The sequence below is a fragment of the Salmo trutta genome, chromosome 38, assembly GCF_901001165.1.
Source record: "Salmo trutta chromosome 38, fSalTru1.1, whole genome shotgun sequence".
Lineage (NCBI taxonomy): Eukaryota > Metazoa > Chordata > Actinopteri > Salmoniformes > Salmonidae > Salmo > Salmo trutta.
Window position 1 is genome coordinate 15119767 of NC_042994.1, and position 27832 is coordinate 15147598.

General features: G+C 41.8%; 1 protein-coding gene across 2 annotated transcripts; it reads right to left on the reverse strand.

Moving 5' to 3' along the window:
• Positions 1-626: 626 nt before the first annotated feature.
• On the reverse strand, positions 627-27777 carry LOC115178807 (peroxisomal acyl-coenzyme A oxidase 1). 2 transcript variants are annotated; one of them, XM_029740137.1, is made up of 14 exons: positions 27638-27777; positions 25924-26083; positions 15035-15195; positions 13091-13198; positions 11156-11275; positions 10941-11056; positions 9315-9484; positions 7996-8158; positions 6623-6813; positions 4554-4730; positions 4185-4290; positions 3864-4007; positions 2486-2692; positions 627-2130 (listed from the first exon to the last, which is right to left on the reverse strand). In XM_029740137.1, the coding sequence occupies exons 1-14, from the start codon at positions 27744-27746 to the stop codon at positions 2080-2082; spliced, it is 1983 nt and encodes a 660-aa protein (XP_029595997.1). In that variant the 5' UTR covers positions 27747-27777; the 3' UTR covers positions 627-2079. The 2 variants fall into 2 exon arrangements, with proteins under 2 accessions (XP_029595997.1, XP_029595996.1); XM_029740136.1 differs by lacking the exon at positions 15035-15195 and adding an exon at positions 18337-18497.
• Positions 27778-27832: the final 55 nt, after the last annotated feature.

Sequence of the window (27832 nt, forward strand, 5' to 3'; positions counted from 1 at the left end):
TGTTTGCATGATTGTTGTTTGTGCAAGGGCATAAATAACTTGATAATATTGCTCTTTGAGTCCCGAAGCTTGACACCCCTTACCACAATGTTCCTAAATGACGCAATGAGGGGGACATGAGACTTTCCCAGCAAAAACAATACCTCCCCCAAAAAACTAAAGCAAACTAACATGAAAGTAACCTGTGTTGCTATAGTAATATATGGAAAGGAAGTGTGAGAGCACTTCTTTTGACATTTCCACCCAAGCAAGAGTTAACACAATTCCAGAAGAAGAATCTCATCAAGAGAAACACTGTCCAAAGGTTTTAAATAGAATGCATTGATTTGTAAAAGTACAGGTTAATTTCCTAAAAGGTCAAATTTTCTGAATCAGATGCATTGCAGTGGTATAATCTAACGTGCTATTATAATCTCTTCATAATCTTATTAATGATTACACTCAAACCTTTATCCTCCATCCATTTGTAGAATTGGTTCTCCTAAATCTATGCCACTGAAATAAAATGTAAAAATGTTATGAATAAACATGGCTTAGACTTTTTTCCTATCTGATTTCATAACACCATCTAGTGGTTGCTTCTGGCAGTCTATGAAACAAAGTTGAAGGAAACCAAGGAAACATCATTTGATAGTTTTTCCCCCAAATTTTTTACTAAGATCATTAAGCATGACAAATTATTCACCTTCAATTCAATAAACAATCAAGTTTAAAACATATTCAGTCTGAATGGATTTCTTATACTATCACAAATATTTGTTAAACAAAAATTCAGTAGGTACATTGAAATAATAATCATACATCCTTATATTGCAACGAAAATCACAAAATAAATTTATAAAGCATATTTTTCAATCAAAAATATATGCATGGACCATGTGTGATAATACTACCATGTTAGCTTTATTAAAGTAAGACAAATTCTGCTGGCACATACTTCTCCCACAAACAGTAATTACTGCTTCTTTCCATTTGAAAATGTATCAATCTGCAACATACTGTAAAAGTCAACAGCAGTACAATCAACAGCTAGTAATCAAGTATTAAAAATACTTATTTCATTGTGTTGAAGAATGTACTTGTTCCGAATGCCACATCCGGGTTTTATTCAATAGGCACCAAACAAAAGAAAACTGACTGAAACAGATGGGGGGACTACCCGGACTGGTCCAATAAGAAACTCTTTCTTTCTTTCCATTGCAAGACGTTTTACCACAGTGTGCCCTAATGAATTCGACCTTGTTCTTCAAGCTAGTTTGATTTTCGTGTCATTTCTTAGTAATAAAGCCCCACATGGTTGAAAAGATCCTCATGCATATATACTAGTGGTTTGTATTAAGTGCAAGAATTGAAAGGCCCCTTTTCTCAAATCACTAGAATAGCTTACTCATCAACTCGTTATTCACTAATCATATTCGTTACCCTACAACCACAAACTCTCTCACACCTAGACAGAGACACGCACACCTTGGTTCATTGCAAACCCCAACTGACCCGTCACCCACTACTAAAGACAACCATCCGCAGTACATTAGCATCAAATACTGTGACATGCATGATGAGAAATTATCCAGATTAAAAAAAATTATGGGATTCAACACATCTCAACAAATCGTGTGATTTGCAATGTACATGATCCAAAGAGCTTGATTAGATCACAAGGATCAGTCATCAAAACCCCTTCATCTTTAGGCCACCTCGTATGCGAACTACAGTTTTTCTTCCTCTCCATCTTATGTTTTCTCAGACCTTCGATTAAATCCATTAACAAGGCATGGGGTATATTTAAACTCATAAACGAAGTACTAGTTTAATAAGTCCAGTAGAATGATTGATTCATTCATTAGCAGCACATCAGTAGAGGTGGAGTAAGGAGGCTGGTCTCCAATGGTTCCCCTTTAAAAAATGTTCCACCACCTGTGGTTGGTTAAACACTGAAGGGGCGGGTGGAATGAGCCCCTTCCGGTTGGTGGACGGGCAGCGGCGGCCATGTCGGGGTCACACTGCTCGATTAGTGTTGTTAGTGTGCTTCCCGTCCCCTGTAGTGGAGGGGTCAGGTGAGAAGGCTCCGGGGTCATCTTACAGGTTGGCCTGCAGGGGTTTCAGGTACTTGTGGTAGGACTCGTGGACCTAGAAGAGAGGGAAGGAGGGTCAATTTCAGTATTCTGCAGGTAGTCACTTCCACCCACCGGCTCCCTCTCGCTGTCGGTAGCAATAGCCTTGGGACAAGGTTACTCTGCGCAGGATACTTATTACTACAGCAAATCATTCATTAGATTGCTGTCTTTATGTAGGCAAACTACGCAATGAACACAGAGATAATTTGGCTCTTGATCATAATCTGAAACAAATCCTTGTGAATGGTTCTCAAATGGTCTATTCATGTTCTTAATAATGAACTAAGGTTAAAAAAAGCGTAAAATTAACAGTAAATTCATTTTCTTAATCTGTCTCTTTTTTAAAGGCCCTCTCCATGAACTCTGACCTCTGTCTTGTTGAGAGGCGAGCGGCGGGCCCACTCGAACATGTGCTCATAGACGTTGCCGTCGTAGCGTCCCAGGACGGAGTTCAGCATTTCGTCACGGTAGTCGAAGGCGTCCACCAGGGCCACGGCGTTGGGCCTCAGCTGGGCCAGAAGCTCCTTCAGACGCTGGGACACCTGGGAGAGCTGGGGCACGCTCAGGAGACCAGTCTGGAGTGAGGAAGGAATAGTGAGGTTGTTATTGTTAAAGAGAATGTGTTCCCAATAAATAAGTAATAGGTTAAAATATCCAAATGTCATGACAAACGAGTTAGAGCCTTTATACGTAGGATCAAATCGGAAAGTTAGAGTAAGAACATAACTGATTGCAGCATTACCACAAACATGGAAGAGGCAAGTGGAAAAGGGAGAAGGTAGGGAACTTGTTTGTCTGCCATATATTAAAAATACAAATTGGCTGAAAGGAACTGGCATAAATAGAAACATTTTCCAGTTTCATTTGAGGACAAAAATGTTGACAGCTGTGCCATACAGGTTGCAAATAAATGGGAAGAGATTTTCGATGTACCGGCACATGGTTTATGAACCTGTACAAAAAACAACACTTGATTCAACAGAGTTTTTCAATTTAAATGATTATATATATATATATATATCAAAATCTACAGAGCTGAGATTGTTGTGCGAGTTGTGCGAACCATGTAGCTTGTTTCTGGTCACAGGTTCAGGAATGGTAAAAAAAAAAATCAAGACATGCACTTAAAATTAACCTTACAAATAGCAGTGTTGGTTGATTTAGAGAGCCATAGTCAGTCAAATAATACTCGTAGGAAAGGTTTTCATCTTTAACTCACAATCTGAATACTATACGATTAGAATGGTTAAAATTATATAAAACGTCACAGCACAATTGAAAAATATATGGCACATAGAAACCAAACGAGGGTGGTCTATGTGATAGGTGGGATGAGCTGAGGGGTGGGATTAAAGTGTTTATGTTTGGTAATGTATTACTTTTATGTGACTGCTTTATATAGAAGTACCATGCATTTAAAATTTGTAAGCAAAAGCAATTAAAAAACAAAAAGATATTTGTCCTCCAAAGAGGGGTGGTGATGAAGGGGTTAATACAATTTTCTTTTTTAAATATACAAAAATAAGATAATCTTCCTTTAATAAGTGATGCAAGTACGAGTGTAATACCATGTCTTGCTTAAAACATCATACATGACGTTATAAAAATGAATATAGACTTTGGTACGGGACCCACTGATGGACGCATTGAAATTCACATATTTTTCTTCAAGAACTTGAGTATGTATGTAGTCCCTGTACTTTCCCCTGGGAGTCTGTGATTGACAGTTGCCATGGTGGTGGTTACCTGGAGGAAGTCTCCGCTGTGCTGTTGGATGCCCTGGAGGGCATAGAGCAGGGCCAGGGTGCTGAGGACAGAGTGCAACCCCGTGTCTCCTATCTCCCCCAGCTTAGCTGCAAACAGCTTCACCACCACATAGTGACAGTGGGCCTGGAGATGGAAAGTGAGGAGGAGAAGAGATGGATGAGCGTTAAATGAGGACCAGAGAGAGAGGAAGAAAAGGAAATTGAAAGAGGGAAGGAGAGGGGAAGAGATAGGAGGGATGGGGGGGGGGCTCCCTCCCAAAAAACAACACATTCCATATCCCAGGTTGGTAAGGTAACTTACATCAGAGGCTCTGACCAGGTCTATAGCGCTGTTGTTCCAGGCATCCTCCTGACTGACTCTCTTCTGTAGCTCCTGCTGAATACTCTTAGCTGCCATCTCAACCAGCCTAAAGACACACAGAGAGGCATTGACATAGGAAACCTTTAAACAAAAACTGACGCATGGCTGTCCATAGAATACAAGTACAATTCGTTGTGTGCTGGACTGGTGGACCATTTTAGCTCAACTCATTGCATTGCCTGGCACCAACTACCACATTGCTCTGATTAAAAGTCTCTGCCATACAATGTACAGCCCTTTGGGACTTAACGAAGATCAAATATCTAAATGGGATCTATTACATTTTGGTTATCTTGTAGGCCCACTTACTTGGCAGCTCGTAGTTTGTAAGCCTCCACAAGGCTGGCCAGGTCATTGACGTTGACTACAGTGGGTCGGGAGGACACAGACTGGGGCTGCAGCCTACGCTCTGACTCGTTCAGGTAGGACACAATGCCACTCAGCTGGTGGCCTGCCGACGCCTGCCGGTAGCTCTTTATCAAGAACCTGGGGAGTGAGGGATGCGAACACGTGAGCAAGACGATGGATGGGCACAAAGGTCACACACAGACAAGAACACACACAAAGTAGAGATGGGCGATATGGCCAAAATATCATATGTGTTTCTCATTTTTGACGGTATTTTATGTTTTGGTATAATAAAAGTTTTACCGTAATTTGCGGACTATTAAGCGCACCTGAATATAAGCCGCACCCACTGAATTTAAAACAAAAATTATTATTTTGAACATAAATAAGCAGCACATGTCTATAAGCCGCAGGTGCCTACCGGTACATTGAAACAAATAAACTTTACACAGGCTTTAACGAAACACGGCTTGTAACAAAAATAAATAGGCTTTAATGAAACACGGCTTGTAACAAAAAAGAAAAAATTATCAGTAGACTTTAGTTGTCAATTCCTCATGCTGCTGTTTCCAACGCCTTATCATCGACTCATTAAGACCAAGCTCCCGTGCAGCAGGTAGGTCTATTTCCTTTTCAAACAGCCAGATCAATCGCCTTCAACTTGAAAGCTGCATCATATGCATTTCTCCGTGTCTTTGCCATGATGAGGGTGACAAAATGACTACCGTAATCAGAATGATGGGAAGTTTGAGAGCGCTCGATTTAATCTAAACAGTAAAAAAAGTTGTTTGACCTTAACCCGTTCGGCAATTTCATTGGTCTAATGAAAGCTTCATGCCGCCAAAAAAATGAGCACGTCACAGAATGTGTTTTGTTTTTTTTTTGAAAAAAAAAATGTAAAGTGGGAAAAATCCATATATTAGCCGCGTCATTGTTTAAGCCGCGAGGTTCAAAGCTGGGAAAAAAGTTGCGGCTTATAGTCTGGAATTTACGGTACATATGCTTAATGAGTCATGCATGATCCTAGGGTGGCAACAAATACATTCTAAGTGGTTTTAAATGGGGCTCTCTCTCTTCTGATTGATTGTATAAAACAAACTTAAAACCAAACTAATTTCAGCCTTTTCATCAATTACCTTCACTCATTTGCTATCATTTCCACACTGTAAAATATTTGTTTTGTCTTTGTATGCCTCTATCGTGAAAAAGTCACTTTTCCTTTATGAAAATAATAATTCTCCTCTGACCATGTATTTTCAATGGATTCCATGGCAGTTTTTACTTTCGCCACAAAGGGCATTGTGCTGATTTCTAAGGTGCTTTTGGCACCCCCACTGCCTCACAGATACTAGCCTATTCATCGCACATAATGACATGTGCGCACCTGAAGCTCTTGCTAGCAAATGATCCGATCTCAACTGTTAGCAGTCTCTTACTGGCAGTAAGAATGGACCATTGCAATCATTTTTCAAGTTTCATCACTCAGTTATTACACTTAACAAAGCAAGCATTGAAATACCATTATGTAAGGTAAAAATCCAAACCGGTCCATGCATTAATACTGGTATATAGTAAAACGCTGTTTACCACCCAGCTCTAAGTACATACAAACTCATACACACCCATTCATTTGGTCCTAGTCTCACTCACTCCCATTCAACTACTTTCCTCACCCTTTCCATTGTACACTTCACACTTAGCAGTGCTTACACTGAACACACTCCCAAAAACATTTAGACAGTTAGGTAGTAATTATCAACAAAGCATCGATCTTTGATGTGCAGGGCGCAATATCACACATAGCTTTTAATACTAGGCTTATGTGCCCTGACTTGACGTTGTGGAATACATCTTAATGTGTGTTTGTGTGAGCTGTATAATGTGACTAACTGATGTTTTTGATTCAGCAAGGAAAGAATGTGTAATTTCAGGGTGTGTGTGTGTGTGTGTCATATCTGTGTCTTATATTTGTGTGTGTGAGTGGGCGTTTGCATGTGTGCGTGCGTGTGCAAATGTACGTGTGTACCTACCTAGCTGTCTGCAGCATCATGACAGTGTTCTCTCCCTCGTAGGTGCACGTGGGCACGAAGGTAACATAGATGTCTGGGAGGGCGCTGCAGCGGGAGTAGCCGTGCCCGCCACACGCCATGCGACACACCTCGATGCCCGCGCTGGCCGTCCATGTGGTGAAGGCCTTCAGGCCCGCGGACAGGGCATGGAGCTGGGTACAGGTCAGACGATGGCACAGGGTTATACAATTATATTGACACAGGATGGTAGAGGATGGGCACAGGGTACAGTTATATTGGCACAGAAAAAGCAGCAAATTAAAAATGATGTAATTTTTAATATGAATGAGGATCTTTCATTTAACTCCCTAGAGTTGATTGACGCACCAGTGCGCCAGTCTAAGTTACATAACAACAACAAAAAATCCACATAAAAAAACCTGTCAGTTTAAGCTAGAGATATGTTTTTTGCATTGGATGTGTCTCAATCCACCGCATCCTCCAGTGTCTCACTTCTGCGGTTGAAGGTTTCAGAGCTAGAGCGGTGTTTGTCAGACCATGAAACATCCCGAAAATCGGTCTTCTCACGAAAAAATCTGTAGCGTCCGAACCACTCTATGGAAAGCGGAGACTCTCACGAACACGTTCTCCGTTTTGCTCTACAACCCCCCACAAATGTCAGAAGACTTGTCTGTAACGTTGATGTGTGGTAGCGTCCGAACCGTTTGGGCTACAAACTCGTTTGAAGGTATCCATTACCGGTTTAAAAAAACGAATTAAAGTTTGAAGGACGTTTGTGCCTACCCTAAAAAGGGGTTAAATATATAAAAAAGACAATTAGTTTCTTATGATACATTTTTTGACTGTCCTTTTTCACATTATGAATGTGTTATTCAATGTGCTTTAGTAGCAAAGGCCAAATTAAATATTTTAATCAAATAATTGTTTAAAATTCAAAATCAAAATAGCTAAATGATCCATAGTATGACCATCTTAAAACAATTCCATATGTCAGCTTAGCACCGTCCCTCCCCCAACGTCTTAGACTAAAGAATTAACACAGACGAAGCCTGTTGTCAAAACACCTCCATTAAACTTCAGCCGCTTAAAATGGATTAAACATTTCAAGACTATTCAGTGAGTGGAGTGTTTTCCCATTTTTCCTGGTCAGGTCATGTGGTTAGGAAGACCTTTTTTTTTTTCTTTTTTTTTAACTCTGGGCCATAGCCAGCCTTCTTTCATCATGTACTATATCAAGGGGAGGTATTTACTTAGCCTGGGTACCAGTCTGTTTAGCTATCATTCCACTCCTTGTATAGCATGACACGGAGTACAAGGCGTGGAATGTTAGCAAAACAGATTCTGGATTTCAGGCTAGTATTTACTGTAAGTACCTCTGGTAGTTCACTGAAGTCTCCCTGGCTGATGTCTCCAGTGATGCGGTGGTAGACCTGGTTCATGTACTGACCAACAAACTTGTAGGCATAGGCTGTAGCCAGCAGGGGGAACAGCTTGTACTGTTGTGTCTGGTAGTCCATGATCTGGGGCTCCGCCTCCCTGGAGAAACCACAAAATAAGAATATAGACAGATGTAAGGTTAACGGTTCGATTGCTATCTTTTATATGTTAGTCTTAGAAGAACATTGAGATACAGATATTATATGAATAAGACTTCCTAATATCTACCCAAACTCTATGTAACATTATCTACATCAGCTCTCACACAATTAGAATAAGAGTATAGATTTTGTTAAAATGGTAAGGGTTATAGTACTTTGCTTTCTATTCTTGTTTGTGTCTGAGTGTGTTACTTGTGTATGGATGTGCGCAAGTATGTATGAGTATTTTTGTATTCCTTTGACTATTTACAGTGCCTTGCGAACGTATTCACCCCCCTTGGCTTTTTGCCAAGAAACTGAAGATCTCGTACAACGCTGTGTACTACTCCCTTCACAGAACAGCGCAAACTGGCTCTATCCAGAATAGAAAGAGTGGGAGGCCCCGGTGCACAACTGAGCAAGAGGACAAGTACATTAGAGTGTCTAGTTTGAGAAACAGACGCCTCACAAGTCCTCAACTGGCAGCTTCATGAAATAGTACCCACAAAACACCAGTCTCAACGTCAACAGTATAGAGGCGACTCTGGGATGCTGGCCTTCTAGGCAGTGTTGCAAAGAAAAAGCCATATCTCAGACTTTCCAATAAAAATAAAAGATTAAGATGGGCAAAAGAACACAGACACTGGACAGATTAACTCTGCCTAGAAGGCCAGCATCCCGGAGTCACCTCTTGAGACGACTCCGGGATGAAGAAAGTTATTTGTTTCTGGCCATTTTGAGCCTGTAATCGAACCCACAAATGCTGATGCTCCAGATACTCAACTAGTCTAAAGAAGGCCAGGTTTATTGCTTCTTTAACCAGCACAACAGTTTTCAGCTGTGCTAACATAAATTGACATTTTTTTGTTGTTGCTTTTCTTTCAAAAACAAGGACATTTCTAAGTGACCCCAAACTTTTTAACAGTAGTGTATTTTTCAGTAAATGTGTGTATCCAGGATCATGTTCATTAAGCACCAAACGGATGGAAACACACCAAAGCATAACACAGGAAAGTAGTATCTGTACAATAAGAATTTCAATTTCCGTCTCAAAACTTTTTGCTACAGTTTGTCCTACTGAACATGACCCTGGTGTGTACAGAGCTACAACTGACCCTGGGCGTATCTCAGACTGGTGCCGTACGGAACTGTAGCGGATGGCGATGGTGCAGGACTTGGCGAGGGCGTGGCCCGCTTCCCCCACGATCATGGACCTGATGAACACCATGGTGCCGTAGGTCAGCTTGGCACTGGGAGGCTTCACGTACGTACCATCTGCCTCCACCTGGTGGGGAGAATACATACGGTCTGTGGCAGCGGCTCCTCATAGGAGGAAGGGGAGGACCATCCTCCTCAGTGAATTTTCTTTTCTTTTTTTTTTTAAGAATGAAACTATAATAAATATCTTCACGTCACCAAATAATTGATTAAAACACACTTTTTTGGACTGTAGCCGCAACAGCACTCTGGTGGGTAGCACCATGGTGTAGCCGGAGGACAGCTAGTTTCTGTCCTTCTCTGGGAACATTGACAACATTACAAAGCCCAGGAGGCTCATGGTTCTTACCCCCTTCCATAGACTCACACTGTAATTATGACAACTTCAGAGCTCTTGCAGCATGAACTGACATGTTGTCCACCCAATCAAACGATCAAATAATGAATCTAGTACGGAAAGCATAAGCTACAGCTAGCTAGCGCTGCATAAAATGTGGTGAGTAACTGACTCAAAGACAATAGTTGAACAGCTTTGAAAAAATATATATTTTTTTTAAATGAAGGTGGAGAGAGGGAGATAGAGAGCTAGTTATATGTCATTGTATTTTTTTCTCACTTAGCTAGCTAATGCAGCTAGCTAGTTTTGCCTACTCAAACACCCGTCTCAAACAGAAACAGATTCTATGTTAGCTAGCTGGCTATCCTATCCAGCACTGGCACTCTTCCAAGTCAAGGTAAGCTTTTAGTTTTATTAATTTATTGCCACCGGGGCCCACCGGTTTAACTACTAAACTGCTCGCTGACTGCACACTGTACTGCATGATTGTAGCGGGTTTACTAAAGCGTTAGTTCTAGTAGCTATGTAGACTAATATGCGAGAAGGAATACAATAAGCAAAGTGATCATGCTGTTTTTATGTGGCTGCTATGAAAGTGAGCTGTTTGTGTGTGATCAGTGGTGTATTCATTCCGCCGATTCTGTTGAAAAATGTTTCTTAAACTGAAGCAAACGGAACGGGATAAAATACCTGAATTTGTCCAATATAAACTCTTGTTTGCCACTGCTGGATTAATGACTACACCTTAGATCAGCTAGATGCAGGCAAGAGTGTGCAAGGCGGTAGTGAATTTGTCACGGTCTGTCACCTTGATTACAAAAATGTAGCTCCACCTGTGTGCACCTACGTTGTAAACTTTCATTCATAGGATGGGTATAGGGAAAAGTCGGGTATCATGTAGTAGCCTAAACCTATCGATGTTACATTGAGCTGGGTGAATGGAATATGAATGACAGTCATCCAATTTGCTTTAATAGAAATATGGCTGATACATTTATTTAAAAAAAATGTAAATCGTCCTCCCTGGTCTGTGGTATACAGTTCTAGGACAATCAGGTAGTAAGTATACACTCTCTGTGAGGAATATGCATACAATATACCTTAAAATCTAAGCTTTGTGACAGCATTAGAATCAACCAACAGAACAGTGTCTCCTTGAAATGTGCTTAACTGCCCAGTCGCTCACCTTTGCATATTTCATCAGCATGTGGTCGCGAGGAATTCGTACGTTCTCCAATTTCAGGTAACCATTGTCAACCTCATCAAAGCCAAACTTGGGTCCTATGTCCCCTACCACCACACCTGAGAGAGAAAGTGAGTGAGTTCATTAGACAGTAGGCTACCGCCAAAGCTACATACAGAGACACAGACAGACACACTCTTTTTGAGTATGTACAGTACCTGGCAGTGGTATGTGTGTGTTCATACTGCGGAGAGGTACGATGAAGGCCTGCAGTCCGTGACACTTCCCCTGGGTGTGGAGCTGGGCCAGAACTATGGCGTAGTTAGACGTCTTACCCACTGGGGGGCGAGGGGGGGGAAGCGAGAGAGCGAGAGAGATTCTCACTATTAAAATAATTATATTGAAATCATCTGGCAGTCATTTAAGTCTCTAGTCCACACTACAATGAGAATCAGAAGTAAATGGTTTGATCTTGTTCAGCAATGTTGTGGAATGTGTTTTCTTCAGAAGCTAAGTCCACAGACTTAACTGGGGATTGGTTTGATTGTACAGCGCATTCGGAAAGTATTCAGACCCCTTGACTTTCCACATTTTGCTACATTACAGCCTTATTCTAAAATGTATTTTAAAAAAGAATCCTCAGCAATCTACACACAATACCCCATAATGACCAAGTGAAAACGGGTTTAGACATTTTTGCTAATTTTTGAAAAATAAAACAAATGCCTTATTTACATAAGTATTCAGACCCTTTGCTATGAGACTCGAAATTGAGTTCAGACGCATCCTGTTTCCATTGTTCATCCTTGAGATGTTTCCACAACTTGATTGGAGTCCACCTGTGGTAAATTCAATTGATTGGACATGATTTGGAAAGGCACACACCTGTCTATATAAAGTCCCACAGTTGACAATGCATGTCAGAGCAAAAACCAAGCCATGAGGTTGAAGGAATTGTCCGTAGAGCTCCGAGACAGGATTGTGTCGAGGCACAGATCTGGAGAAGGGTACTAAAATATTTCTGCAGAATTGAAGGTCCCCAAAAACACATTGGCCTCCATCATTCTTAAATGGAAGAAGTTTGGAACCACCAAGACTCTTCCGAGAGCTGGCCGCCTGGCCAAACTGAGCAATCGGGGGAGAAGGGCCTTGGTCAGGGAGGTGACCAAGAAACCGATGGTCACTCTGACAGAACTCTAGATTTCCTCCGTGGAGATGGGAGAAACTTCCAGGACAATCATCGCTGAAGCACTGTAAGATCACCTGCTGTATTCGGTGCATGTGACAAATAAAATTTAAAAAATTATTTGAAATGATAGCCCGCTTGAAGTTTGCCAAAAAGGTACCTAAAGACTCTCAGACCATGAGAACCAAGGTTCTCTGATCTGATAAAACCAAGACTGAACTATTTGGCCTGAATTCCAAGCGTTACGTCTGGAGGAAACCTGGCACCATCCCTACGGTGAAGCATGGTGGTGGCAGCATCATGCTGTGGGGATGTTGTTCAGCAGCAGGGACTGGGAGACATGTCAGGATCGAGGCAAAGATGAACGGAGCAAAGTACAGAGAGATCCTTGATGAAAACGTGCTCCAGAGCGCTCAGGTCCTCAGACTGGGGCAAAGGTTCACCTTCCAACAGGACAACGACCCTAAGCACACAGCCATGACAACGCAGGATAAGTCTCCGAATGTCCTTGAGTGGCCCAGCCAGAGCCCAGACTTGAACCGATCGAACAGCTCTGGAGAGACCTGAAAATAGCTGTTCAGCAACGCTCCCCATCCAACCTGACAGAGCTTGAGAGGATCTGCAGAGACGAATGGGAGAAACTCCTCAAATACAGGTGCCAAGCTTGTAGCGTCATACCCAAGAAGACTCGAGGTTGTAATCGCTGCCAAAGGTGCTTCAACAAAGTACTGAGTAAAGGGTCTGAATACTTATGTAAATGTGATATTTAAAAAAATATATAGTTTTTGCTTTGTCATTACGGGGTATTGTCTGTAGATTGGAGGGGGGGGGGGGACAATTTAATCCATTTTAGAATAAGGCTGTAACTTAACAAAATGTGGAAAAGGTCAAGGGGTCTGAATACTTTCGAAAGGCACTGTATGTGTATCGGCCATGCCCTGAAGCTAAAGTGTGTGCGTGTACTCACGTCCCCCAGGCCACCACTTGATGGAGGTGATGGTCGGGCTGTTCATGACAAACTCCTGGGTGGCCGGGTCATACGTTGCCGTGGTTTCAAGCCCCCTGAGGTGGGTGCCTAGGCAACGAGAAAGACACCAAATCCCCCAAACACACAACACGTAAAACCAAAGAAAGAGAGTTATCACTAAGTTATGGCAGGAGCACATTGATATTAATATTATGCAGTGCAAACCTGACACAAGACTAGTCATCAATCTCAAATAATAATGCAACTTCAAACTTAGCTTTATCTTACAGCAGTAAATATATTATTTTTTGTGTCTAGTGGTATTACTTTGACGATTTTTTTTTGGTTGGTTAACCAGTTCCCTCACGCGAAAAAAAAGTTATTATATTCTATAGTTGGAAAAGCTTTGTAGGTGTTTGACAGATCAAAACCAAAGAAAATCCAATCTATTTCTTACAATTTGCATAACTAATTTGTGTACGGTTTAGGGCTGTCAAAGTTAACCCCTGACATGTTTTTTTGCTGTTCATTTTGCTACTGTTTTATCTCTCAGGTCAAAAGATTGAAACAATGATCCCAGTTGTAGTATCAGCAGCAGGTTGTGACTAGTTCATGAAGAACATGGACCAGTAGCCTAGGCTAGATCTAATAGCTGTGTTATATTCTACGTCAACTCAGACCTGGCTGAGCTGTTGTTCGTCTTCTGTGGAACTCATAACATTGTTGGACAGATTTAAATGCTCTTTGTATCCATAGAGCCCGTTCTTTTTTCCCCCTATAGTCAACCCTCCAATTAGAAATTGGAACGAATGAAGAACATTGATAAGAGGGAGTAGGCCTACTTAAACATTGAGACTGTTAATTGCCAGCTGTATGTTTCAGTGACTTTTGTGTTATGGTGAAACATTTTTGATAGATTATTTTGTGTTTCTTTCCTTTACAATCAAAACATAGTATGCCTATAACTAAACACCACTAACTCAATTCATTATTTGAATCGTTTGACAGCCTTATTACGTTTATACAGTGAAGATACATGTGACGAAGGACGTAGGTTGTCTGTCTTTAAACTCAATATACTTCCAAACACTGTAAGGGGGACAAAAGGGACAGAGTCGGTGGAGGGTAACTGGTTTTGGAAAGGATGTCACTGAGGGTGCTTTACAAGTGGGCATGCACGTTCACCGCGGCTGGCAACAAGACTGTGTGAGAACCAGGGGCAGAGCACATTCCAAAGGGAAGCCAATGCGAAGCCGTTCGGCCACAACACGCACTCTCCAAGCCAGCCAGTATTAGTGGTTTTAGTCAGTGAAATTTCCTTATTTTTTATAGCATTTAAAAAAAGGCCCAGTGCAGTCAGAAATATGATTCCTGTGTTTTATATATAATTCCACACTATGAGGTTGGAATAATACTGTGAAATTGTGAAAATGATAATGGCCTTTTAGTGCAAGAGCTGTTTGAAAAGACCGCCTAAAATGTCATCCTGCTTTGGTGGGATGGAGTTTTAGAATGCCTGGTGACATCAGGCGGTAAATTAGTACCAAACATCTCTGTCAATAACAGCTAGTTTTTTGAGTATCCCCCTCCATACTAAGACCACTCGCAGACAGTGCTAGCAAAATTCTCGTTTGATAAATTGCTCTTTGCTAAGAAGCCATTTCTGTTTATTTTTGACCACTGAAAACAATCACACTAAGGTAGTTAATTGTTACCCAGAAACAATTTGATATTGAGATAAAAAAACGGCAGCATGGGACCTTTAACAACACAAACGTTCTGTCTGGGGAGACGTTTTTACGCAAAATTCCCTAACGAGTATGGGAGTTTTCTGGTGGCTCGACTCAAATGTCGAAGAGGTTGGGCATGCATCTCTTGTCCACTCCACAGAGCATGTGGGTGACCGGAGGTTGGTGATCAGGTACGGTTTGTTTGGCATTTTACCGTGGCCCATCTCTGTCTGTGCGTAGGTGCCGATGATCTCCAGGTTCCAGGCGGGTATGAAGAATGTCTCCATCTGCTCAGGACTGGCCTGGTTCAGCAGGGTGGGCAGGAACATTCCCAGGTGGAGGTCCAGCGGCTCTGACCGCCCACGGTGCACACAGCTGGGGCAGCGCCAAGAGGAGGGGGTAGGGGATAGGAGGGTAGTTTGAAGGGAGAAGAGGGTAAAGGAAGGATAGAACATTGGGGGGGGCATGCAAAATAAGGTATAGCCAAGGGAGAATAATAGACCGTATAATGGTAAATGATAATGGAGAGATAGATGGAAAAGATGGGATTAGAAGTGTTGGTAAATAACATTTTGGGGGCAGAAAGGATGGATGAGGGATGAATAGATGGAGGGATGGGTGAAGGGATGGGGAGGAGTGCAAGAATTCATATAGAAAAATTAACTGAGCTAGTCATGCAAATTGTTGACTGCGGAGAATTGATTAGAATCGTAAGTTCATTCATTCAAAATAACCTTCTCATGCATGATTGTTGCAACACTTCATTTACTTGCCTGAAATGTTAATTTCCAAAAGCAGTCTAACCTGTACTCTCTCATTTCACTGAAAAAACATTTTCAATTCCAAATGAATTTTGAGGCAAACTCTGGGACGTGTTCATTAAAACTGACACAAGGGACAAACTGGACTTGCTCCATTAACTAAATTGGCCATTTCTTTTCCATTGTAAAAGTTGTGATTGCATGGCCTCATGAACACAACCCTGAGGTAGTAAAATGTCAAATGTGTGACAACCAATACATCTGTCTATGCTAATGCTACCAACTAGTGCAGTGCAACTAGCAGTTTTAAAGCAGACTCTTTAGTCCAGGGGTAGGCAACCCTGTTCCTGGAGGGCCACAGGGACTGCAGGATTTTGTTCCCAGTATGCACCACACCTGACCAATTGAGGTAATTCAGTCATTGGTCTTCAAGGTTGATTAAATCAAAAACATGAAGTGCCTGTAAAACTCCAGAATCACAGTTGCCTACCCCTGCTTTAGTTTATAAGGAAGGGTGAAGCAGTTGTAAGGGCATTTAAGGTTAAGACAATAGGCTGTTTTTTATTGACCCAGGATTATTCGACAAAAGCAAAGTCGCGAAAGAAATCTGTGCGATACGTGTTACGGAGACAGCAGGTAGCCTAGCGGTTAAGACTGTTGGGTCAAAAACCGAAAGGTCACTGGCTCGAATCCCCGAGCCGACTAGGCGAAACAAATCTGCCAATGTGCCCTTGAGCAAGGCTCTTTTGCTCCAGGGTCACTGTCAATAATGGCTGATCCCTGGCCGGGACCCCACTCTCTGAGGGTGTCGGAGGGAGTGTGAAATAAAACTAAACAAACTAATTTCCAATTCACACATACGTACACACTTTTACATGTACGAAATAGGACAAACGTAAACACCTACCTAATTATTATTAATAGATATAGGAGACATTTTCTAAAGATCGGCAACATTTTTATAAGTTCCACGGGTGGATATTTATTTTGTAGAACCTTCTTCATTGCGACAAATGACGGAACCAGTCTTTTTCGAATAAATGCCGATTGTCACAAATTTGAAGGTACACGGGCATGTGACGTCATCACGTAACTGTACAAATAATGTTTCTTTGTAGGAAAAGGATTATCCTGACTTTCAAGAGGGCCTGAATTACTTAAACCTTGCTTTTCTGGTTGGCTGGCAAGTTTCACCATCCAATTATTTCCGATCTACAGGAGTGCAAGTTTCACCATGGCACGGACAGTGGGGATACATTGGCACATGCAAATTATTAGAATATGGAAAATATTTGTAAATTATTGCATTCTATTGATGCTGGCTTTCGCGGGCTACCTGAGACATGAAACAGATAGGTGGGAGGGCATACAGGGTGTTGCCAATGTGCAATTTGCCTAAATTGGGTAATGGAGAGACTGACCACGACATTTATACTCAGCACTTTAAGGTTTTGCAGATTTTCTTTTTGAGGTGTGAGGTCATTTAATCCAGCTGTTTTTATTGACACAAGATAATTAACATGGAAACGCAAGACAGCAGGTAATTGTATCTATTTTCTATGCAAACTTTTAAAAATTCTGACACAAAAATCACTTGAAAAGTTTATGGAAACCTAGCTAGTGAGTAGCTGAGAAGAAGTGAACCAGACCAGAACTCTGAAAAAAGAAGGCCTTCAGAATATTCTGAACAGCCAGTCCTAGACATTCCCTAGAGTAGTATTGTCATGGAAATGCCATGGTTACGTGATCGTGAATAATGTCCACTTCGCAGCGTCATAGAAGTGAAACATTGGCAACAAGAGACATCTGGCATGGCCAAAATTGTCTTACATCGCACAGATTTCTCTGCTTTCAGATTAACAATGGGATATTCAGGGATCTGAAACTCAAAATCACACTGCATGTTCTTTGGCAGGACAGTGTGTCTTCTCTATCAGTTGAGACTTCGACAGACAAGAACAATTGTTAGGCCTATATTCATTCATCCAAGCTATAAATTCACAAACAGCCAAACAATTAGGCCTACATCCATCCACTCAAATGCACAATTCAGAATGTTAGGTCATTTGCTTAAAAAAGCTCAAAATTCTACAGCGTTAGGGTTAATCATTTGTAATGAGTAGACTAGATTCAGAGAAAATGGGGAGTAGGGGAAAATCAAGACTTAATAGCAATCAGAATTAACTGACATAAGCTTGGAAACAACTCATTAGGCTAATAGGCCACTACTAGCAGCAGGAGAGGAAATAAGAGGTTTGAGGAATGGAATGAAACTAAAAACTAGACGGGAATGGATTGTTTAATATTGTTTAAGCGCAATGTTAGGAATTTTGTTTTGTCCTTCAATTGTTCCTTTTGTCCAAGGTATTGGCCAGGTTATAAGGACTCGAAAAACAGACCGGCAATCATGACATTTTGAATCCTGCATATTAGTTTTGGCTATTCAGTTTAGCTAATAACTATGGAGTTATGCCTACAGTCTGGGCACATTTTGTCTACACAAACAACTACAGTGATCTGTCAAACACCTACAAATAATCACTTTCAATCACAATGTCCACCCCATGATTTGAAAACAATATTAAAAGAAAATCCTACGACAAGGATCGATAACTGTCCATCCCTAAGCATCCCTGTGATCCATTCCATAATTCAAACATATACTTAGCTAGTTAACACAATTGCACAAGCACTTTGTTGTATAAATTGTGCTTCTACGTTATCATTATTATATATTCTCTGTATGGGGACTGACCGTGCCCCATCTCTGTCTGGGCGTAGGTGCCCAGGGCCTTGAAGGACTCGGCCAGGGGGACCCACTTCTTGAACTGCTGCTTGTTACACTGGGTGTACAGGGTGGGGAGGAACATGACGAAGTGGAGCCCCAGAGCCTCGTGATGGTGGCCCCGAAACACGCTGAGGGAGGGGAGACACACAGGTTGACGGATGGACAGACTGGGCGGGACCACTCAGCCGGTTTGTGGTCATACTCGTGAAAAAAAAAGGGGAGGTTCTACCTAAACTTGTCCAATAAGAATGAAATGGAAAACTAAAATGCACAAAGTGTTTCGTGCCTACTAAAAAGGACCCAGGTATAGGGTTGACACTAGTGTCAACATGACCTTACTGTAAAAGCAAGGCTTTTTATTGTTAAAGGGATTCTGCAAGATTCTGGTAATCAATCATGGAAGTCTATAGGTACGCAAGCAAAAGCTACTGTACCAATAGACTTCCAGTTTTGCGCCAACGGTAGTTCGCGTTGGCTCGCAAAACTACCTGTAAATGTCCTTCATACTGCACGCAGAGACTTAAAAATAGTACCCACAAGTTTCTGACTCTGGGTAAGAAAAAAAACCACTTAATTGACAGAATCTTGCAGTATCCCCCCTTTAAAAGACATGCTCTGGGTCGTAGAAGACCACTAAGTATGTTTTTTTAAACCTTCCCTTTTGGGCTAGATGTGTCAATGTGTAGTTCATACAGTTGAAGTCGGAAGTTTACATACACCTTAGCCAAATACATTTAAACTCAGTTTCACAATTCCTGACATTTAATCCTAGTAAAAATTCCCTGTTTTAGGTCAGTTAGGATCACCACTTTATTTTAAGAATGTGAAATGTCAGAATAATAGTAGAGAGAATGATTTATTTCAGCTTTTATTTCTATCATCGCATTCCCAGTGGGTCAGAAGTTTACATACACTCAATTAGAATTTGTAGCATAGCCTTTAAAATTGTTTAACTTGGGTCAAACATTTTGGGTAGCCTTCCACAAGCTTCCCACAATAAGTTGGGTGAATTTTGGCAAATTCCTCCTGACAGAGCTGGTGTAACTGAGTCAGGTTTGTAGGCCTCCTTGCTTGCACACGCTTTTTCAGTTCTGCCCACACATTTTCTATAGGCTTGAGGTCTGTGCTTTGTGATGGCCACTCCAATACATTGACTTTGTTGTCCTTAGGCCATTTTGCCACAACTTTGGAAGTATGCTTGGGGTTCTTGTCCATTTGGAAGACCCATGTGACCAAGCTTTAACTTCCTGACTGATGTCTTGAGATGTTGCTTCAATATATCCACATACTTTTCCTTCCTCATGACGTCATCTATTTTGTGAAGTGCACCAGTCCCTCCTGCAGCAAAGCACCTCCACAACATGATCCTGCCACCCCCGTGCTTCACGGATCTTTGGGTTGCAAGCATCCCCCTTTTTCCTCCAAACATAACAATGATCATTATGGCCAAACAGTATTTTTGTTTCATCAGACCAGAGGACATTTCTCCAAAAAGTACAATCTTTGTCTCCATGTGCAGTTTCAAACCATAGTTTGGTTAATTTATGGCAGTTTTGGAGCAGTGGCTTCTTCCTTGCCGACTGGCCTTTCAGGTTATGTCAATATAGGACTCGTTTTACTGTGGATATAGATACTTTTGTACCCGTTTCCTCCAGCATCTTCACAAGGTCCTTTGCTGTTGTTCTGGGATTGATTTTCACTTTTCGCACCAAAGTACGTTCATCTCTAAGAGACAGAACACGCCTCCTTCTTGAGCAGTATGGTCCCATGGTGTTTATACTTGCGTACTATTGTTTGTATAGATGAACGTGGTACCTTCAGGCATTTGGAAATTGCTCCCAAGGATGAACCAGACTTGTGGAGGTCTAGAATTAATTTTCTGAGGTCTTGGCTGATTTCTTTTGATTTGCCCATGATGTCAAGTAAAGAGGCACTGAGTTTGAAGGTAGGCCTTGAAATACATCCACAGGTACACCTCCAATTGACTCAAATTATGTCAATTAGCATATCAGAAGCTTCTAAAGCCATGACAACATTTTCTGGAATTTTCCAAGCTGTTTAAAGGCACAGTCAACTTAGTGTATGTAAACTTCGGACCCACTGGAATTGTGATACAGTGAATTATAAGTTAAATAATCTGTCTGTAAACAATTGTAAACAACAGTTGGAAAAATGACTTGTGTCATGCACAAAGTAGATGTCCTAACCGACTTGCCAAAACTATAGTTTGTTAACAAGAAATTTGTGGAGTGGTTGCAAAACGAGTTTTAATGACTCCAACCTAAGTGGATGTAAACTTCTGACTTCAACTCTACATGCATAATCTATGATCAGAATTACTGTCTTACCTCGATTAGCTACGAAATCCCTAGTTTGAAAGCAACTGTCTACATGAGGCTGTGCAGTGCCATTTTACCTCACATGGGCCAGCCCCCTAGCAATTAAGAGTTCTAGCCAATGAGCTTCAGCTCCTCACCATTTGAGTGACAGCTAGCAAGACGTGCGCACACATACAGTAGAGTAACAGAGAGCAATAATGTGGTGCACATGTGTGATATAGTACACCATTTTGGGGGGTTTACTTTTGGCTCATAAGCACTACTTTCAGAAGTACTGGCTAAAAAGTATACAAAAGTACCGGAGAATCTCTAACACTAGAAAAAAATGGACATTGGACAAACCCAATCCCTTTAGTTTCACTACAAAATGTGCTCTGATTTGCCTCATCTCCAATTTGCTCATCATCATTGTCATACTGAGAAATAGATGTTATCAAATGAGATACAAAGAGAAAATATAGGCTCCTGGCTGAGGACTTTAATATGTAACTAACTTTTATAAGTGAAAGGGTAGGACATAGCTTTCACTTATAAAAACTGCCAATTCACCTCATCAAGTATGTTTAGCCAAGTCAAATATAAAAGTCAGACAGTTCTAATCTTGATGTGACCTTTGCTCTGCCTAGAGAGATGGTGCTGACCTGCAGCAGTACTCCATGACTCACACATAGTAGGGATGGGGTTTTGAAATCATTTCACTGTTCGAATAGTATCAGGAATTTGTGGGATATACATTCTTTTTTTTTAAGTTATTTTTTTTTTAAAGCTGAGCACTGCTACGCGAGGGAGAGAGTCTGGCGCTCTATTGCTGCAACTGCGGAGGGGCCTTGTGTGTGATCAGAATGGAGGGGGCAGACGGAGAGGTCTCTCTCCACTTGCTACAGATCGAGTCTCTTTGATTGGCCAACATAAAACAAGCTACACATACGTGAAGGCCACCGGAGGTCACACGTCATTAAAACTACATTGAAAAGTTTGTTTTATTAAATGAATCATTTGAAACGTCATGGTATATCCTTGTATGTAACAATGTCACATTCTAATTCCATTTCGGGAAAAAAAAAAAAAAACTTCAGTGATAAAATTTCCAGACGGGTCGACCCCAAGTGGTAAGAGTAGGCAACAACACCTCCGCCACGCTGACCCTCAACACAGGGCCCCCCAGTGGGTGTGTGCTTACCCCCCCTGTGTGGCCAGGCACAACTCAAACGCCACCATCAAGTTTACTGATGACATGACTGTGGTCGGCCTGATCACCAACGGCGATGAAACGGCTACCAGGGAGGAGGTCAGAGACCTGGGAGTGTGGTGCCAGGACAACAACCTCTCCCTCAACGTCAGAAAGACCAATGAGCTGATCTTAGACTTCAGGCAACAGGGGCAGGTGCACACCCCCATCCACAGTGAAGACGCCGTAGTGGAGCTTGTCAAGAGCGTCAAGTTTCTCGTGTCCTATTCACTGAGGACTTAACATGGTCCCCTAACACCCAGACCAGTCGTGAGGAAGGCACGGCAATGCTTCTTGGCCCCTCAGATCTTCAGGAACTTTTACTGCTGCACAATTGAGAGCATCCTGACAGGTTGTATCACCGTCTGGTATGGCAACTGCATCGCTCGTGACCGGAAGGCCCTGCAGAGGGTGGTGCGGATGGCCCAGCGCAAACCTGGGGGCGAGCTCCCAGCCATCCATAATGTACATGCCAGGCGGTGTCTGAGAAAGGCCCAAAAAATTGTCAGAGACTCCAGCTACCCGAGACATGGACTGTTCTCCAAGCTCCCATCCAATAAGCTGTACCGGTGCATCAAGGCTCAGACAAAAACAGCTTCTATCCTAAACAGCTTCTATCCTCTGGCCATGAGACTTAAATGGTGAACAACTACTGGTCTCCTTCTCCTACAGAATATCCACGCTGACTATGACTATCCATAAGTCTCTAACCACTCAGACAACTTACACTCCTGCAAAAAAGATTATTGATCAGATTACTACCATTACGCTGCTGTCCACTGATTATTGATTGCCATTACCATTAGTATTTATCTATACTGAACTAAAATATAGTGTTGGTCCCATGTGTCATGAGCTGAAATAAAAGATCCCAAAAATGTTGCATACTCACAAAAAGCTTCTCTGAAATTCTGCATAAATTTGTTTGCATCCCTGTTAGTGAGCATTTCTCCTTTGCCAAGATAATCCATCCACCTGACCGGTAGCCTAGTGGTTAGAGCGTTGGGCCAGTAACCGAAAGGTTGCTCGATCGAATCCCCGAGCTGACAAGGTAAAAATCTGTCGTTCTGCCCCTGAACAAGGCAGTTAACCTAGGCCGTCGTTGTAAATAAGAATGTGTTCTTAACTGACTTGCCTAATTAAATAAAGGTTAAATAAAAAAATAAAAGGTGTGACATATCAAGAAGCTGATTAAACAGCATGATCATTACATAGTTGCTTGGTTTAAATGGGAACAATTAAAAGGCCATTCTAAAATTTGCAGTATTATGCCACAGATGGTTTGACGGAGCGTGCAATTGGAAAGCTGACTGCAGGAATGTCCACCAGAGCTGATGCCAGATAAATTAACATAAATGTATCTACCATAAGCCACCTCCAACGTCATTTTAGAGAATTTGGCAAAGTCCAACCAGCCAGCCTCCAACCAGCCTCGGTTTGCTGATGTCAACGTTGTGAACAGAGTGCCCCATGGTGGCGGTTAACACGATTGCATTTTATGGATGGCAAATTGCATGCACAGAGATACCATGACGAGATCCTGAGGCCCATTGTCGTGCCATTCAGCCAACGGCATCACCTCATGTTTCAGCACGATAATCCAAGGCCCCATGTCGCAAAGATCTGTACACAATTCATACTCACCAGACATGTCACCCATTGAGCATATTTGGGATGCTCTGGATCCATGTGTACGACCACGTGTTCTAGTTCCTGCCAATATCCAACAACTTCACACAGCCATTGAAGAGGAGTGGGACTACATTCCACAGGCCACAATCAACTCTATGCGAAGGAGATGTGTCGCGCTGCATGAGGCAAATGGTGGTCACACCAGATACTGACTGGTTTTCTGATCCACACCCCTACCTTTTTTTTTTTTTTTTTTTTTTTTTAAAGGTACATGTTACCAACAGATTCTTATCTGTATTCCCAGTCATGTGAAATCCATAGATTATAGCCTAATGAATTTATTTCAATTGACTGATTTCTTTATATGAACTGTAGCTCAGTAAAACCTTTGAAATTGTTGCGTTTATATTTTTGTTCAGTATAGTTTCAAGTTACGTTTATTCGCCACGTGCACAGGATAAAACAGGTGTAAAACAGTACAATTAAATTCTTTGACAGCTCTTTCCCAACAATGCAGTGATAATATAGATAATAGAATAAAAACCACACAAGAACTACAATGAGAGTTAAAGACGTTGCTGGATATTGGCGGGAACTGGAATACGCTGTCGTACACGTCAACCCAGAGCATCCCAAACATGCTCAATGGGTGACATGTCTGAGTATGCAGGCCATGGAAGAACTGGGACATTTTCAGATTCCAGGAATTGTGTACAGATCCTTGCGACATGGGGCTGTGCATTATCATGCTGAAACATGTGATGGCAGCGGATGAATAGCACGACAATGGGCCTCAGGATCTCGTCATGGTATCTCTGTGCATGCAATTTGCCATCCATAAAATGCAATCGTGTTCGTTGTCCGTAGCTTATGCCTGCCCATACCATAACCCCACCGCGGGTCACTCTGTTCACAACGTTGACATCAGCAAACCGCTCTCCCACACGATGCCATACATGTGGTCTGCGGTTGTGAGGCCCGATAGACTTACTGCCAAATTCTCTAAAACGATATTGGATGCAGCTTATGGTAGAGAAAAATATTCAATTCTCTGGCAACAGCTCTGGTGGAAATCTCTGCAGTCAGCATGCCAATTGCATGCTCCCTGTGGCATTGTGTTGTGTGACAAGACAGTACATTTTAGAGTGGTCTTTTATTGTCCCCAGTACAAGGTGCACCTGTGTAATGATCATGCCGTTGAATCAGTTTCTTGATATGCAACACCTGTCAGGTGGATGGATTATCTTGGCAAAGGAGAAATGCTCACTAACAGGGATGTAAACAAATTTGTTCACAAAATTGAGAGAAATAAGCTTTTTGTGCGCATGAACATTTTCTGGGATCTTTTATTTCACCTCATGAAACATGGGACCAATACTTTACAGGTTGCGTTTATTTTTGTACTATTACTATACTGTTGGGTAGAGCTCTCAAGTTAAGCATTTCACTGTACTTGTGCATGTGACAAAACTTGATTATAATATATAATTACCCCCACTCGCTAAAACAGTGCATAAAACTACAGGACCGTAACATTCATATTGCTTCACCATATACACACACACACACACACACACACACACACATATATATATATAAAAACACACACTTTGATCAGGAAGATACCAACAAACTCCTCGTAAGATGACAACGCAATTAATTAGCATGGGATGTGAAGAAGACTTTAGCATATAGGTGAAAGGCTTAGAGACTGTTTGTGTAATTTCAACAAATGTTGTGTTTTGCTTCAGTGTGTACAAAGCAGCATCAATACAGCCATCTGCACTTCAAACCTCAAAACAAGCATGAGAAACCTCATCGGTGTTTGTCATGCTGTGTTTTCCATGAGAACTTTCTGTGAAATGTTAAGAAAGAAAAGGGGGAAAAAACATGAAATGTGTGAAGGAGTGATGACTGGATACCAGGAAATATGACATTTGCTTTGATCATCCCAAACCCTTACAGAATTCATACAGTCCATTGAAACCAAATCCTGCTTGTAAATAACAAAACTAGCCCAAATTATCTTCAATACCTCACCTTTCATTACTTTCACCTGCATCGGTCATTACACCTAACAGGAAGACAACTCTATGGACAAAACCTTATATCGATTTTCACATTTCTAGTTGTGATGTGCAGGTCCATAGCATTTACATTGACGTCATTTAACAGACTCTCTTATCCAGAGCGACGTACAGGAGCAATTAGGGTTAAGTGCCTTGCTCAAGGGCATATCGCCATATTTCGGGATTCAAACCAGCAACCTTAGTGTTACTGGCCCAATGCTCTTAACCGCTAGGCTACCTGCCGCCCATAGCAGGTAGCTGGTCTGGGTCTGTGTCCCAGCCTTACCTCTTGTAGCAGTAGATTTCCTCAGGGTCTGAGATGCCATACTCTCTGAGCTTCAGGATCATCTGGGCACTCTTCTTCACGGCGGCATCGTATCGCTCGCTCCTGGACAGGAAGTTGAGGTCCTCACTTTGGAAGTCTGGGTCACTGATCACCAGTGACTCTGTGGGGGATAGAGAAGATTGGGAGATTAAGACATCAGGGTAAACAGCGTCGGAAACCCAGGCTTCTCACAAAAAATGGGATTTTGGAAGGGTGGCCATGCGAGACTAGGTCGAACATTATGTGCAAATTGTGTAGTATTACCATTGGATAAATAAATGGATCTAATATCATTAGCTACATTTCTATCTGCAACATAATACACCCCTGCTCGACCATAGATCGGTAGTGGAAAAATAAGAACCACTAGCCAGCTTCTCTGCGACTCTTTCTGTGTAGCTGTGTACAATAACAGCAGGGCTTCTTTCCTGAAATACTAACAACAGGTAGCCTAGTGGTTAGAGCATTGGGCCAGTAACCGAAAGGTTGTTAGATCAAATCCCCGAGCTGATCTGCCTCTGAACAAGGCAGTTAACCCACTAGGCGTCATTGAAAATAACAATTTGTTCTTAACTGACCTAGTTAAATAAAAACTTGTGTTCAACTGTACCTAAAGCCTGGCTTTTCTACTGTAAAGATTGGAACCTTATCTTTCACTATGTAATAGGTCACTGCATCCATTATCTCAGATAATATTGCTGTGGTATGCATTGAGTAACAAATTATATTTGCTGGTGGTTTGAAAATGATGCGGCTATGGTAGTTTGTCTTTTAGCAGACGTTTTGGGTATCTACCGACTGGAATCGGCATTGCGTCGTTTCAGTTACAGGTGAACTTGTACTTCTGCTTTTCGTAGCAATTGTCTTTCGACACATTTTGCACAGGACATTCGTTTGCTGAACATCAGACCTCTTGAACCCGAACCACTTCCATATTACTGAAATAAAATATTGCTGCCCTTTTTGGGGATGATTTCATCCTCACGAGAGGCTGAGCTGGCTGCCTCACTTTCCATTTTGGTGGAACTCTTACCGTTACACTTCTCCGGCGTGGTTACAATTTGTGAAAGGCTGTACCTCTGTGCTTGTGTTGTCACGCAATTGGGAAATGATTCGACATTGGGCTGACAGAAAGACAAGTGAGATGTTGCATGTGTAAAACGTTACAACATTATAACAGAACCTCGATTCTTGCGATACAGGCATTTTCCAAATCGCGCTAAAACATAAACTCGAATATACCGAGAGAGAAAAAAACTCGATATATCGCCCAGCCCTAGCAAGTGACCCTAACATGCTAGCTGTTGCTGCATGCTGGCTATGTTATCTGGCAATGCACAAATCAGAGCCTTGTTTACACAAACAGCATGCACAAGTTACAATGAATGCAAAACAAATTGGCCTTAATCTTGTCATTGGCTCACAATTATAAAACAACAACTGACTGCTTATAACTACTGTTACAACAACAGATAACCAACTGTCTAACCTAGCCTAGGCAGCAGATATAGCGACCACTATCGGTTGTCTACACTATGTATATCCAACCTTCTCCAACGTAGGTCAACTAGCTAGTTATGAACTTGTTTCGTTAGCTAGCTAGCTGCTAGTTCAATGTTTTGTTCACCAGATAGGCTAAACATACGAGACACGATACAATACATTCCAACCTCACCAATCTCTCTTCTTCTTTTGGTCTTCTCGATGCCTCCGTCCAGAATATGTGTGAGTTTCTCCACGTCAAATGTAGCATTCTGACGCTCTCTAGTTATGTCAGGATTCATGGCGAAATAAAGAATATCTTCCCTTGCAAAAGACGACGTTGCGTGTGGCAATAAAATGTGAGTTATGTAATCTTAGGACTACATGA